We start from the raw sequence: 16,487 nt of genomic DNA, 5'->3' as shown, positions 1-16,487 counted from the left end.
AATTTATCATTTTAATGTTTATTATCAGTAAAAATGTCAGTATGATTTAACTTTTGTCTGATTTGTCTTTTTTTCTTTCTGCTAGCATTCTGCTGAAAAACGGAGTTTATCTTCAATAAATAAGAAGAAAGGAAAGCCACAAACAGAAAAGTAGGTTCAATTTAAGGAAAGACAGCATATAGCCTTTGATAATAGGCCTGTTTAGTTTATGATAGTATACAACATAGTATTCTTTTAGTTAGTTTTCTTTATATTTTTAATTCTGGGTTTTACTTTTTTGATTCAAAATATTAATATATGCAGGTGATAAACATAAAGCTACTGTCAAACATTGCGTTCAGTTTGGAGGGGTAAAACTCTCAGAACTTTACTGAAGGGTGAATCTTAATTGTATTTAGATTATTCCTTACTAAAAAAATTTAACTCTAAAGAGTCTTGAAGGAAATTTTATCAATACTGTACTGAATGTGTTTGGTAGATAACCTTATAAAAATTTTGGCAATATGTTTATTTGGTTTAGGGAGAAAATTAAGAAAACTGACAACAGATTGAATAGTAGAATAAATGGTATTAGACTCTCCACTCCTCAGCATGCCCATGGTGGTGCTGTGAAAGGTAAGAAGATTATTTTTCTTTCAAATACCCCTCACCTAAATATATTTAGCATGGTACTTACTGTATTAATAGATACTGAGCTGTCGTGTCAAATCCTAATACTATAATTTTACCTTGTGTTGATATGTACAGCAATTTCCAAATTAAACAGTTCCGAAATCAGTAGAGTTAATTTAGGGAAATACAAACCAGCCGTGGGGGTGAAGATTGCCTTTGCCTCAGTTATTCTCACCTGCTTCTCCCTTCTGGCAGCAGGAGTCTCCCAGGTTGTCCTTTTCCAGCCAGTCCCGACTCAGGAGACATTTCCCAAGACCGTGGCTGATCTCTTCTGTGGCTTTGCCAGTCATTCATCAGAGTGTTTTTATGTAAAGTCATTTTTTAGAATACTGTTGACTTCTTCATGATTTAATAACCATCCTTTACGAAGTTTTATGAGGCTTTAAGGGAATGTCAACCCTCAAATTTTTGTTATGCTAGATTTATATGGCTTCCATTTACCCATCATTATTTTAAGGTTCCTTTATTTTTAGGTTCAAGGTTCATTTGACTTGAGAAGTGCCCTTCTGTAGCTTCATTGATTTTGTTTATCTTTACTATTAATTATAACGATTAAAAAAGAATAAGAACACGCAGACCTCTAGGAAAACGTTTTATCCCTGGATGCCCCTGACACATTTATGTAGTGATCCCACAAATGTGATATTTTCATTTAAATGTTATTCTAATATTAGTACATTCAGTTGTGATGTAATATGAATAACCAGAATCTATTTCTTAAAAGTTTTGAGTATGTTTTTAAACTGTATATTTGTATAGAAAGACTGAATAGTGATGAAAGAAAAATGGTTACCTTTCAAATGTAAAATCATCTGGGCCAGACACGGTGGCTCACACCTATAGTCCCAGCACTTTGAGAGGCCAAGGTGAGCAAATCACCTGAGGTCAGGAGCTCGAGACCAGCCTGGCCAACATGGTGAAACCCTGTCTCTACTAAAAATACAAAAATTAACTGGGCGTGGTCGTGGGCACCTGTAATCCCAGCTACTGGGGAGGCTAAGGCAGGAGAGTTGCCTGAACCTGGGAGGTGGAGGTTGCAGTGAGCCAAGACTGCGCCATTGCACTCCAGCCTGGGCAACAAGAGTAAAACTCCATCTCAAAAAATAATAATAAATTAAAAAATAACATCATCTGGCCAACTCATTGAATCACTGGAAGTGAGGGTAAAATAACATGAACAAAACCCATCTTGTCTGTAGAAGGATCGTGTAACACTTTACTGTCGCTGAGATTCCCTCTGGTGGTGATGGCAGCATAACGGAGGAGGAAAACACTAAATGCGGGAGACAGAAGTCAGTCGGAGGACGTTTGGAGATCGATTCTGACGGCCCTCCCTGTCTCTGTTCCTTCTCTTCCTAGTTCATTTTCCATACTGCTGCCATGTTTGTTTTCTAAAATACCATTTTCTGAATGAAATTCCTGCCCTCCATAAGATGACTCTCTCTCTTGTCTCACAGTGTTTGGGAACTACTGCTCACTAAAGAAGTTTGCAACTGTTTTTTCCCTGTTAGCCCATTTCCAGAGGAGAAGCACATGGACTTTGGTCAGAGACAGCTATGAGTTTGAGTGTTCTGCTCCCCCAGTTTTTTAAGCATGCGACCTCTCTGACACCTTTGTTTGTTCATTTGTAAAACAGGAGTAATGCTTGCTTCAGCAGATTGTAAGAATTACATGTAAAAACATGAAGAGCATTTTCCTAGTTCCAAGTACCTAGGTGTTCAATGCAGCAATTTAGTTCCTTTTCCTTGTTGTAATAAATTAGAGGGAAACATGCATTGTATAGGTTAAGAACTTTGTAACAGCATCACAAACTCTCATTCATTTTTTTCCTTAATTTTCAAATATTACGAAAATAACCTCAGCATATTTAAGTTCAGTTTTATCTATTTTCTCCTCTGTATCTGTCCCCGATTTGTATGTATTTACATTTATAGAATTACTGTGAATGAAATATTTTTTGTACAGCTTGTCTCATTGATGTCAAATGCAGCACAGATGTATGCCAATTCCAACTTTTAAAAAACCCCTTGGTGTATTAATTTTTCTTTGAAATATTAAGGCACCAAGGAAGAATTGTCTTCAAGCATTCAGTAAACTCAGTACACGCGTAAGGATTTTGTTTGTGGAACAGCAGCTCATGTCATAAATTGGAGAGACATTGTCTTGAAGCTGAAAATACTCTTTCAGGTTGTTTGGATCTTTAAATAATAATACGTTTTAGCTTAAGATTTGTATTTTACTTCTTCTAAGTTTATTATTTTATTTATTTTTGAGATGGAGTCTCGCTGTGTCCCCCAGGCTGGAGTGCAGTGGCGCGATCTCAGCTCACTGCAAGCTCCGCCTCCCGGGTTCACGCCATTCTCCTGCCTCAGCCTCCGGAGTAGCTGGGACTACAGGCTCCCACCACCATGCCTGGCTAATTTTTTTGTATGTTTTTACATAACATAAATAGAGACAGGGTTTCACTGTGTTAGCCAAGTTGATCTCTATCTCCTGATCTCGTGATCCACCCGCCTCAGCCTCCCAAAGTGCTGGGATTACAGGTGTGAGCCACTGCGCCCAGCCTAAAAATTTATTATTAAATGTAAATTTTAACTTCTGTTTTGAGTAATAATACAGTTATGTAGCTTAGAATTTCAAAAGGAAACAAAGATGGCTCCCAGCCCTCCTCTGTGCTGACTCCTGCCAGGATGCAGTCAGTGCCATCAGTTGTCTGTGTTGTTGGAGTGTCTTTTCTGTTAAAACCCAAGCTTTCTGTCTGTCTTCTGAAGAGGCGCGTATAGAGCGTTAAGAATGCTCACCATGGCCGGGCACGGTGGCTCACGCCTGTAATCCCAGCACTTCGGAGGCCAGGGCCGCTGGATCACTTGAGGTCAGGAGTTTGAGACCAGCCCGGCCACCATGGTGAAACCCTGTCTCTACTAAAAATATAAAAATTAGCCAGGTGTGGTGGCACACACTTGTAGTCCTAGCTACTCGGGAGACTGAGGCAGGAGAATCACTTGAACTCGGGAGGTGAAGGTTGCAGTGAGCCGAGATTGCGCCACTGCACTCCAGCCGGGGCAACAGAATGAGACTCCATCTCCAAAAAAAAAAAAAAAAAATTCCCATCATTGTAGTTTATTGCCCAGTGTTTCCTCCACCCCACTCTTCTGTTGCCAATTGTGGCACCAAAAAGCCTAGAGGGAAATGAGATGGTTGGTCTCTCAGTTTCTTGTAAAAGATTTAGAAGATCTCTAGCTTCCTTTAATATCCCAGATGAAATATGTGGTTCTATCGCCTATGATTTATCTCAGTGGGTCTTAACTCTGTAACAGACTTCTGTTGTTTATAATTACCAGTAACCAGTATTTTTAGTGTTAGAATAGTGGTTTCTGTTTTAAATTTTGTTTTTGTCGTCTTTATTATATACAAGACCCTTTATCATTGAGACATGACAAATTCAAAGTTTGTGTGTCTTTTTAAAAGGGCAATTTGTGGAGTATCCTTTTTCATAATTGGTCTGGCTTCACTTTCCACATCCCCTGAATCTCTAGAGGATCACATAATTGCTGATTATTAAAGTTCTTGAGGTACTACACAATTCTGAAGTACCTTCTGAATTATCAAAAAAAGATTGTTTAGTATAGATTTAGATTTATGTATTCAGTTCTTTGGAAGCTGCAGTTTTGTATGTGGCAATTGGTGATTAGAATATTCACCAGCTTGCACAGTGTAAATAAAAATAGTTTTGTAAATTATACCATTTGGAGAGGTAGCTGCTTTTTTAAAAAACATATTCTGAAATTTGCTCTTTGAACTACTGTAGTTTCACTGTCTGTGTTTTGATGAACGCTACCCCTGAGGTTCCTTTCCAGTCCATTTCTAGTTTGAGAATATCCCCGAATCTTTCATTCTCTTGATCTTGGATTGTTCATTTTGTTATATGCTGGTTGAAATATTTATATGCAAGACTTCCATGCAAGTTCTATAGGTTTCATCATTAGTCCAACTTAATGACAACTTGTTTGGCCACTATGGCCCATTAGTCTGTCTTCAAGCAGCCATTGGTGTTGACCTGCATCCCTTAAGTCGCCTTACGATGGGTCATTCAGGGCCTATTACTGTGTGGGTATCCTCCATGTTACTTTTCTGTGAAATTATTACTTGCCTATGAACTCCTCTGCCACTTTCCTTGTAGCCTCATAAGATTTTGTGCAGTTTTCCCTTGGCAGTTTGACATTTATTACTCAGGAGGAATTTAGCAACATCAGCATTCCTAATGACTTTATTTTTCTCCAGTATTCATCTAACATTTGAGTGGCTGAGCTAATCTAGCTCATGTTTAACAGTTTTAACGCTGTTACAAGTTTATCCCAGCCAAAGCCACAGGTTAGTCACCTGAATTGCTCATTATACAAATTGTGCCTTTTCTCTGACACATATTTTGCCCAGGCAGTTAATATCCATTATCTTTTACTGGTTCTACCGGTTGCCACAGAAATGATTCAGTAATCTACAGTTCTTAAGAACCCTCTGGAATCCCTTATTTGGGGATTTATAGACCAAGCATATGTTGAATGCTTGCTGTAAGGCAGAATTATGCTAGCTACTGGGTTAACAAAGATAAGATAATATTTCCCTAAGTCAGGGCCACTATAGGAAAAAAAAAATCCACAGTTTGTATCTCTCGTCCAATACTAGATACAACAGTAGTCCCTCCTTATGTGCTCAAAACAGATGCGGCTAGTTGGTCATGGCAGGTCCTGTCACCACCTCATACTACCTCAGTATAAGCTTGAACTTGGCAGAATTCAAGATATTACTCAGTCTACTAGATGGGAAGCATTTTGTTATTTTAAATACTCCAAGTAATTTTCATTGAGTAGGCATTTTGGCAGCCCTTTTCTTGAGTTCTTTTAAAGAATGAATATTCCAGCAAGCTCTGAGGAGTTAAAATATCTAGACTTAGAAAGTAGCTCAAAGTGATATTGGACAGACCCTGCAGCCAACCTTAACTCTTTATTTCTTTGAAGTCAGTAAGAGAATGACTTATTCTGTGCATTGTTTTAAAAATATATTTATCAAGCATTATCTATTAAAATTATAATTTAATCAGTTTATATCAAGGACAAGCTTTTTTAGATGATTGTGGGGAAACTGAAGAACATATTTATAGCTAAAATTAATTTCTAATGATTCAACTTAGAAATTAATTTAAAATGACTTAATATGATTTTTTTAATAGTGTTGTTATTTTTAGATGTGAATTTGGACATTGGCTCTGGACATGACACATGTGGAGAAACATCTTCAGAGAGTTACAGTTCTCCATCTAGTCCCCGACACGATGGAAGAGAAAGTTTTGAAAGTGAAGAAGAGAAAGACAGAGGTTTGCTCTTTGAAATGGGAGTATTGTTGGCATGGCAAGGGTGGGGGAGTGGAGGGAAATGTGTGTTTTTTCTTCATGTCGAAGTCAAACAAGGAATTTTATGATCCTATAAATGCCATTAACTGATTTTAAATGTAAAATTGATATAAAGGGCATCTTATAGATAATTGCCTTAGAAATTCCTATCTATGTTGATTTGATAAACATATTTCACTGCATATGAAGTTAAATAGGATGAAGACAGGATCATAATGAGGTAGAGTTAGTGCTGAAAGAAGGAAAATGTGTGTGTTGTTAGATGCATACATATGTTTATGCTCTTTACATCCTCTAGATTGACCCTTTTACCATTTTAGGATATCCTCCTTTGTCTCTAGTAACAATTTTTGTCTTAAAAGTCTATTTTGTCTGATAATAGTATAGTCAATCCAGCATTTTTCTAGGTACTGCTTGCACAGTATTTCGTTTTCTATCCTTTTACTTTAAACCTATTTGTTGTGTCTTTAAATACAAAATTTGTCTCTTGTAGACAACATATAGTTAGATTATGGTTTTTTATTCATTCTGCCGATCTCTGCTATTTGTCCATTTACATTTAATGTAATTACTAATAAGGTAGGTTTTACATCTGCCATTTTGTTGTTTTCTCTGTGTACTATGTCTTCGGTTCCTCCTTGCACAGAGGCTTAAAATCAGCCAGCAGTGATTGCTTAGGGCCTTCTCAGGTCTACCTTGGAAGGGCATATAACTGTGGGCGTGAGCAAAACCTTTTAGGTTCCCAGGAATATATTAAAGCTTTTCGAAGCCTCCTGTAGCCATCTTATTCCCCGGTTTTTCATTTTAAGTTTTCTGGTTAGCTCTTGTCAGCCCCAGCTAGTATACATTGTGAAACAGTTGCTTCTGACTGATTATGACAAATGTCCTGCGGGTAAGAGGCTATAACGCAGAGTGAGCACTAGCTGCCAGACAGTCAAATGGTGACAGTTTGGTGGTGGGGCTTTTGGGGAACTCCAGACCCATGCTCCTAATGGCTGCTGGGTTTTGTAGCTACTACTGCAAGAGAGAGAGTGTTTGCACTGATTTCAGAAATTGAGGGACAAGTCATTTACAGGTCTGTTTTAGAGCTGGAGAAAGGGGGAGTGGAAGTAAGACAAGGGTAAAACACCTTGAGGTTTTCTGTTCTTACAGATTGAGCTATTTTTCTTGAAGAAACAGTCCTCAGAGTGTTGTAAGCCTTGAATTTCCAGAATTTTGAAAAAGTTGGTTATTGGACAGGTTTTGCTAGGGTTTTCATTGCGTTTATGAAAGAGTGGATTATTAGAGGTCTTATTCTACCATTCTGGTCTGGAGGTGAGGTCTCCTTTAAAATGTGTATGTTGAATGCATGATGACAACATCTGATTGGTAACACCTTGGTTACAAGGTGGACCCATGCTGGTGGGCAGTGTCAGGTTACTTCTCGTGATCCACCTGCAGATTAAGATCCTTACCACATACTGTTTCAGCCAAGTGTGGTTTCTTCCTGGACAGTCTGCAGCTGTCTGGGACCTTAGCTTCTTTCTGTGTTGTGGTATCAGGCTATGTCTTAGGGAGCTATGCTATGGTGTTGCTACATCACATACAATTAAAGTCAGTCTTTACTTTGCAGTTACTTTGTAGTCATACCAAATGTAGCATAGTCACTTTACTACCAGTTCTTCTAACCTGAGGCAACATTGTACTTCTGATCTGCAGTTTCCTTGTGAAAGAAAAAAAAATGAAAACCTTTCACCGAGCTATTGTGAAGCTTAAATGAGAGGATTTTTTTGTTGTTGTTGTTGTTCTTTTTTTTTTTTTTTTTTTTAAATTTACGAGACAGAGTCTTGCAGTGTTGCCCAGGCTGGTCTTGAACTCCTGGGCTCAAGTGATCCTCCTAACTTGGCCTCTCAAAACGTTGAGATTATAAGCATGAGCCACTGCGCCCAGCATTAAATGAGAGGATTTTTATGCCTTACCTAGAACAGACAAACTTTTTCAGTATGTTTCATTGTACATTTATGCTTGATTCTCTAGGATGTGCAGGTGAGTCAGTGGTTCACACTGCGGATTTGGCCTTGTTGTCTGAAGTGTTAGTTTACATCTGTACACTTGGGTAATGGCAGCATCCCTCTTCTGCCATCAGATAGTGTAAGTTGGAGGCCTGTGTTGAGGAACTTGGCAATAGGTTGTTATTGAATATGAAAGAATGGCTTAGGGATGTCTTCACCCAAGGAAAATATCCATTATGGTAGAGAGCTTTGATCATTTTTAGAATTCTCAGTGGATGAAAAGGCTACTTTGAAAAGGGCGTGGGTGGCCTTGCTGTTGCTCTCCTGGGTAGTGATGGTATTCTCTTTGAGGCTTTACACTTACCAAAATCAGTGCACAAAAGGGTGAGACGTGTCCCAACATGTCTAGAGGAGTCTCAGGATGCTTAGAAAACTGATTGGGAACATTAAAAATAATGAGGTCATTTGCTATTAAACACATAGAAATTTAACTGACTTCTTTAAAAATGTTTCTGCTTCTTTTAGACTTAACATTTTTATCTTTGATTCTGCACTGGTGTGATGATACAGATAAAATGCCTTCAATAAGTTAGGATTTTGGGATAGTTTTTATTTTGCAAAGTTTAGCAAGAAATACCCCAATTATTAATCTATTAAGGGAAGTTTATGCTAGAACCATTCACTCTTTGAGTTTCTTCTAATATAAATTAAAATAATTGAATTAGTAACACTTGATGTGCTTGTGTCAGTAAGTAGCTTTCATTTAATCTTTCTTCACGAAGATGAATTTGTTTTTAGTGTTCTGTTTGAAAACTTTTTAACATCTTAAGCTGAATATAGCCAGTTCATACCTTAATGAATACAAATATTTTAAGTACCTAGTGCAATTCAGCTTATCCATACAAGTAGAAAGATTTTTAGATAGGCACTACATTCTAATGGAATGGTCTGTGTATACATCGACACAGTATCTGGGTCTATGATGTTTAAACATTGTGAATCAGATTTTATCCTTGTCCCCTTGATACCAAAAGTCAGGACATCCCCTGAAGGCTCGGTCAACACTATTTCTGTACACAGGTGTAAGCTGATGCAGGAGTAGCTGATGCAGTGTTGTTTGTATTTGCTGTTTTGATTTTGGAGAAATTGCCACACTCTCCTATTCCTCTGTTTCTTGTGTTCTAGCATATTTGTTTTATGATTAATAATAGCTTTAAATTTTCTTCCCCCATTGAAATATTTAGTATTAAGAATATTGACTCCATTCTAAAAAAACAAAATCTTTTCTGTTCCCTACCTCTAGATATTTGAGTTAAATATTGTCTTGACTGAGCTCCTTGAAATTATATCATTTATCTGAGACAAATTGAAGAACTTGGGTTGGCAGTGCAGAATAAAAACCAAGTGGATTGCCTGAAGTTTATTAAGGTTAAGAGTGTCTGATGCTGTTCTCAGAACAAAGGTGGTGTTACATAAATCTCTGTGCTTTATACTGTGTTTCATTCAGTCTCCAAGTAACCTCTTATGTTTTGTTTTTCTGTTTATATCCCTGTATTTTTAAAATACAGCATTGATCTAATGATGACCCATAGGAAGCCAAAAGTTAAAGGGAGGTCAGCTTGGACAGTCAGGAGACATCACAGAGGGACACATTCCAAACCTGAGTGACTTTGAGATATGTTTAATGTTTATTTCTAGCAAGAAAGATGGGAGTTATGCTCGTGTTAATATCTCTTTATGTTTGTTTTCTTTAGACACAGACAGCAATTCTGAGGATTCTGGGAATCCATCAACAACTAGGTTTACAGGTTATGGTTCCGTCAACCAGACCGTCACTGTCAAGCCACCTGTTCAGATTGCTTCACTAGGAAATGAGAATGGAAACCTTTTAGAAGATCCCTTAAACTCGCCCAAGTATCAGCATATTTCTTTTATGCCAACTTTACACTGTGTCATGCACAATGGTGCCCAGAAGTCTGACATCGTTGTTCCTGCACCCAAACCCGCTGATGGCAAAACCATAGGGATGCTTGTTCCTAGTCCTGTTGCTATTTCTGCAATAAGGGAGTCCGCAAATTCAACCCCCGTTGGAATACTAGGGCCAGCAGCTTCCACTGCAGAATCAGAAAAGCACCTTGAATTACTGGCTTCCCCTTTACCTATTCCATCAACCTTCCTTCCACATAGTAGTACTCCCGCTTTGCATCTAACAGTTCAGAGGCTAAAGTTGCCACCACCACAGGGATCTTCTGAGAGCTGCACAGTTAACATCCCACAACAGCCACCCGGAAGTCTGAGCATCGGATCACCAAACACTGCCTTTATTCCTATCCATAACCCAGGTAGTTTCCCAGGCTCTCCTGTTGCTACCACGGACCCCATCACAAAATCTGCATCCCAAGTGGTAGGACTCAATCAAATGGTGCCTCAAATTGAGGGAAACACAGGGACAGTCCCTCAGCCTACCAATGTGAAGGTAGTTCTTCCAGCAGCTGGCCTCTCAGCTGCTCAGCCACCAGCTTCCTACCCCTTACCAGGCTCTCCCCTTGCTGCCGGCGTGTTACCCAGCCAGAACTCCAGTGTGCTCAGCACAGCAGCAACTTCTCCCCAGCCAGCGAGCGCAGGCATCAGCCAGGCCCAGGCAACGGTACCTCCCGCGGTTCCTACCCACACCCCAGGCCCTGCCCCGAGCCCGAGCCCTGCCTTGACACACAGTACCGCGCAGAGTGACAGCACGTCTTACATCAGTGCTGTGGGGAACACGAACGCTAATGGGACAGTAGGGCCACCACAGCAGATGGGCTCGGGTCCTTGTGGTTCTTGTGGGCGAAGGTGCAGCTGTGGGACCAATGGAAACCTTCAGCTAAATAGTTACTATTATCCTAATCCAATGCCTGGACCAATGTACCGAGTCCCTTCATTCTTTACTCTGCCATCCATTTGCAATGGCAGCTACCTCAACCAAGCACATCAGAGCAATGGAAACCAACTTCCTTTTTTTCTGCCTCAGACTCCATATGCAAATGGACTGGTACATGACCCAGTCATGGGGAGCCAAGCCAACTATGGCATGCAGCAGATGCCAGGATTTGGGAGATTATATCATGTATATCCACCACCTAATGTAGTTGCCAACACCAGTGGTTCGGGGCCCAAGAAGAACGGGAATGTCTCATGTTACAATTGCGGTGTAAGCGGACACTATGCACAGGACTGTAAGCAGTCGTCCATGGAGGCCAATCAACAAGGTAATCACAGTAACTCCCAGAGGACTTGCTTTTGAGTTGACCCGTTTCTCCTTCCTTTCCTTATTGATCATGGGAGTCTGTCGTAGCAGAAAGATCTGTTTGTGTTTTCATTTATGGATATTGTGTTTTCAGTGACAGATCATAAAATGCAACTGGAAAAACCTAGTGTAGACCCAGGTCACACAGAGCACAAGGAAGTTCAGAGGAATTCAGTTTCCAATTAAGGAATAAACTCTCAAGGCCCTTTTGAAGGAGTGTGATGGGAATTTGCATTCTGTAATGTTAAATCTCTTGCTTGCGGCACCTTTTTTTTTTTTAAGCTACAATCCTGTTACATAGAGTAAGCAAAATTTTTAAATATTGAAAACCTAGGAAGTAATCTAGTCATCTGACATTAGGTTTTGAGTAACTATTTAGTATATCTGCATAACCAGATGCCTCGGGCCTATCTCCCCATGCTGCCCTTTTCCTTCCCAGCAAAAGTTTAAAAAAAAAACAAAAAACAAGGTCCAAGATTCTGTTGCATTTTACAGGAACAAAATAGTTCAGCAGTATTTTGATTTGAGAGTAAAGGAATTTGAACAAAGTTTAATATTACTACCACCAGAAAGAAGAAAATAGTCATACCTATGTTTGAATAAGATACCAAATTTTGTGTCGACTTCAAACTGTTATTTTCACGTGCATTTGGCCTTTGTCATTTTGCCAAATCTTACCCAGAAACAAAAAAAGTCCTAAATTGGGAATGTATTTACTTGGCATTCTTAAAGAAAGATCAAGTTTGATAGCTTTTAGATTGAATTCAAAGCACAAACTTTACATTGCTTCTTAAAGTGAGCGGATTGGCCATTTGGAGTGGCACTAGAGCTGACGAAGGTGCCTTGTGGAGAGCATGTCCATGTGATAGCTTGTACATAGTGGTTTGTGATGACGTTTCCTTGTAAGCGGTGACTTAGTTCTGTCTTTCCCATTTTAGGCACTTACAGACTGAGATACGCACCTCCCCTCCCCCCTTCTAATGATACGTTGGATTCTGCAGACTGAAACGAGTAAAGCTTGCCTACTTAATACACTCAAGTGTGGGGAGTCATGGGGTGTGGAGGGGAGGAAAGGAAAGGTATTTTGTTTCTTTTGTCTATACATTTCCTAGATTTCTATGCAGTTGGGATTTTTCATTTCTCTTGTACCAATGTCCAAAACAAGAAAGAATGCAATGCTTTTGAGCCTCTGGTCTCCTGGTTCAACAACAGGCTTATACGTATGATACATGTTATTTAAACCTTCAGACAAACTATCAAAAGGAAAATGTTGGTGCGTGTTTTTTTTTTTACACTGAATACTTGCTGTGTGCAATGTTTACTGAATCTTTAAAACTGTGTATTTGACCTTTTTTTACAACACTGGTGACAGTCATATGGTTTTGAAAAAAAAGGAATTTTGCTTCTTCCCAGTTTTTCTCACTTTCACCCTAAACGACACTTTCCTCCCCAGCCAGCCTCACTCTATCCCTGGCCCGCAGCAGGAACAGCCAGCAGTGCATTCGCCCCACTTTTGTAAACTGCTCTACATATCAACCAAGGGCAGAATGTTTCACCCTAATCTTATGGGAGGAATCAAACTCCCAAAATAGTGTGTATATATGTAATAAACAGTGTCACGTAAATACATATATGCAGTGCTTGTTGTCCAAATAAAAATGAAAATAAGTGGAAGAGGAAGAAGTCAAACCATATGAAAGTGAAAAAATATGACGTACGAAATGGACAAAAAGCTTTTTCTGAAATCAACTTTTTACTTCCATCATCCTTTTTTAGCCTGTTGCTTCAGAGAGACACAAAGTGAACACACTGGTGTGAATGTCGCTCTCTGTGTGCTTGTGTTTGTAATGAAAGTACAGCCAGTTTTACTTGTCTACCACTGTGTTGTGCTCAAAGAGACACTACTTGAGTAAAGATTTCTTCTTTCCCTATACCAACTGTTACAGTGTTACATTGTGTTTAAAATGTGTATGGTTTATTGCAATCTGAACAGAGCTATGGGTTTCTACCATGTCAGGTTATTTGTTCCCTGTCTCTCGTAGCAAAGTCACTTTTATAACAGTTTACCACTATGCTTGATTATAATGTGAAAGACTGAATTCTGAGTGTGTTAAGATGGTATTAATCATGTCGGTGTCATGTCACTAAGTTTAATGCTGCTGTTTTTCAAAAAGAAAAGTTTTTTTAAAAAGCCAATCTATGTACTAAATTGCTTCCAGGTAATTTTTGATTTCCTAAAGTGCACTGAGGTTATCTGGAAGATTGGGTGTATTTTTTGGTGACTGCTGCAATCATCAGCAATGAACAGCTTCCACTGTATAGTCCTAGGGGTAAGGGGTTGGGGGTTTCATTTTCCATTCCTCAGCACAGAGCAGAAATGATAGATTTTTGTTGTGTGGAGTCATGTTGGTATGCAGCAGAGGAACGTAAACATTTGGTCTTGTTTCAGAAGCCTAACAGATTGCTAGACAAGAGAAAAAACTTGAAGAAAAAAGAAGCTTAATTTCATGCTTCATAAGTAGCATTTATATTTATAGCACCAATGTACATTTTGAAACTTTCTTTCAGGGGTGGGAGTTATGGGGAAGGGGTGGGTGTGAAGGGGTAGATGAAAGCTTTAATTTAGAAAGAAAGTTGGAGTAAAGGAAATTATTTTGATTAAATATATTTTATTTGATCTGGGTATTTTTGGACCACATTATTACATTAATTGTTAAGCTGCAGTTGAGTCGTTCAAGTGAGAGTTTTGATAAGCCACGTATGGGCCGCATTGTGAATCACTTGCCAGTTGTACTTTATGGAGCTTATTTTATGATTTAAAATACTGTACTGTACATAGGAGGTATGTTACCTTCTCCTTATTTGTATGTTTACCATATACTTTGATATTTGAAATGTTATGTACTGGAAAGGCCACTTATATTTCTAGAACAGATTGGATTTTATGCAACCTTTTTTCCTTGAATTAACAGCAATAAAAAAATGAAAAACAGCTTAAGAATTGTGCCTCATTGTAAATTTTGTAAAAGTGGAGACAGGACATCATACATGGTATTTTTTTTTTAAATTTTATTTATGTATGTAATTATCTTGGGGTCAGAATCAACCCATTTCCCTGCAGGGTGGGCAGTGAATCCCAAAGTTATTTACCATCTGGATGTTCCTCAGTTCTTCCCCCAGATAACTCCTTTGTTTCTGAGACAGGGTCTCGCTCTGTTGCCCGGGTTGGAGTGCAGTGGTGCGATCTCAGCTCACTGCAAACTCCACCTCCCCGGGTTCAAGCAATTCTCCTGCCTCAGCCTCCTGAGTAGCTGAGATTACAGGTATGCACTACCATGCCCAGCTAATTTTTGTATTTTTAGTAGAAACGGGGTTTCACCATGTTGGCCAGGCTGGTCTTGAACTCCTGACTTCAAGTGATCTGCCTGCCTCTGCCTCCCAAAGGGATGGGATTACAGGCATGAGCCACCATGCCCAGCCTCCCAAATAACTTTACATAGAGGTCATCTGCGTGACCACTAGAGAAAGGGAGACTGCACTCCGTGAATTGAGTACTTGGCTGCGTGCCAAAGGCTGTGGTAGCAATAAGGCAGAGTCCTTGTCAACCTTGAGCTCGTGTTTCCAGTTTAGGCCTTTACCCACCAAAAGTGTAAAGGACTCATTACTTTATCAACTTTGTTAGTGTGATTTTATTAGCCAGGCCCCTCTCTCAGTACAATATGGACTATTTTTTATTTCATTGCTTATCTCGGCTATAATCCAGGCTCAAAGTTTTGAAGCAGTCGGTAATTTGTAAGAGATGGTTGGGGGCCTGTGTATGTTGCTCCACACCGCCCTTGCAGTAGTCCCAGTGGCCAGCACCGTCCTGGGCCTCATCTGTTTGTCAGGAGCCCACTAATGACTGTGCACTCTGGATCCAATTGGGTGGGCAGTGAGTTTGAAATGATTATAAATTCACTGATTGTTTGCAGGGCACCGACTTTCCTTTTCAGCCAACAAATAATGCACCTATAGGTAACGTGTAAATCATGAACCCAGATTCACATTAACTAGCATGTCCCATATCCTTAGCTATCCCTCCCTCTCCTTCCCCCACTACACTAAGGTAACCACTGCTCTAGATTGTGTTGGTCTTTGTGTGTGTGTGTGTGTGTGTGTGTGTGTGTGTCTGTGTGTGTGTGAGAGAGAGAGAGAAAGTTTCGCTCTTGTCACCCAGGCTGGAGTGCAATGGCGTGATCTCGACTCACTGCAACCTGCACCTCCTGGGTTCAAGCGATTCTCCTGCCTCAGCCTCCCGAATAGCCGAGATTACAGGCGTCCACCACCACGCCCAGCCAATTTTTTTTTTTGTATTTTTAGTAGAGAAGCGGTTTCACTATGTTGGCCAGGCTGGTCTCGAACTCCTGACCTCAGGTGATCCACACACCTCGGCCTCCCAAAGTGCTGTGATTACAGGCGTGAGCCACTGTACCTGGCCTTGTGTTAGTCTTTTACTTTTTTGTTTCCCCGCACACTGCTCCTAAATACAGTTTCTTTTTGCTTTTCTTGAGCTTTATAAGGATATCCTTTTGTGCCTAGTCTTCTCTGCCTGTCTCTGTTTATCTGATTTTGTGATTGTGATGTTATGTTCTTATATTTACTCATTTTCCCTATGTTATGATAGTCTGATTCTGAGGAAGAATATAATTTCTCCATTCTGTCAATGGACATTTGGGTGGTTTTAATTTTTTTTCTGTTACAAACAAGGCTGCTGGGAACATTGTTGTCCCTGGTTCGTGTGTACACAAGTCCTCTAGGGCATCAAGCTGGGAGTGCAGCGGCTGGGTTTTAGGACATGCAGGTATTCGGTTTGCCAAGATTTGCAGTATTGTTTTCCAAGTGATTTACACTCGCACCAGGAATGTAGTAGGGACCCCCGAATGGGTATCCAGGCCCCCTCCCGAGATGGTGTCAGCGCTGTGGAAGGCGGGGTGGACCCTCCCGAGATGGTGTCACAGTGCTATGGAAGGCGGGGTGGACCCTCCCGAGATGGTGTCGTGGCGCTTTGGAAGGCGGGTGGACCCTCCCGAGATGGTGTCACAGCGCTGTGGAAGGCGGGGTGGACCCCTCCCGAGATGGTGTCATAGTGCTG

At 40.0% G+C, this 16,487-nt stretch overlaps 1 protein-coding gene across 2 annotated transcripts in view; it reads left to right on the top strand.

Moving 5' to 3' along the window:
* Window positions 1–16,487, top strand: part of ZCCHC2 (zinc finger CCHC-type containing 2) — a 70,651-nt gene that overhangs the window by 49,292 nt on the left and 4,872 nt on the right. The window contains exons 10-14 of one of the 2 annotated variants that reach the window (XR_002726981.1): window positions 86–150; window positions 521–615; window positions 5,915–6,043; window positions 9,825–11,318; window positions 12,295–12,435. Coding sequence is in view for 1 of the 2 variants with exons in the window: in XM_026448249.2 (XP_026304034.1) it covers window positions 86–150; window positions 521–615; window positions 5,915–6,043; window positions 9,825–11,318; window positions 12,295–12,362 (1,851 nt within the window). In the remaining variant the exon portion in view is untranslated. Of the gene's footprint in view, window positions 1–85; window positions 151–520; window positions 616–5,914; window positions 6,044–9,824; window positions 11,319–12,294; window positions 14,355–16,487 lie in introns of those variants that run through there. The other variant, XM_026448249.2, reaches the window with a different exon arrangement.

This window comes from Piliocolobus tephrosceles, chromosome 18, assembly GCF_002776525.5.
Source record: "Piliocolobus tephrosceles isolate RC106 chromosome 18, ASM277652v3, whole genome shotgun sequence".
NCBI classification, from domain to species: Eukaryota; Metazoa; Chordata; class Mammalia; order Primates; family Cercopithecidae; genus Piliocolobus; species Piliocolobus tephrosceles.
Note: the sequence above shows the minus strand (reverse complement) of the source record. Positions and strands in the feature narration are given on the sequence as shown.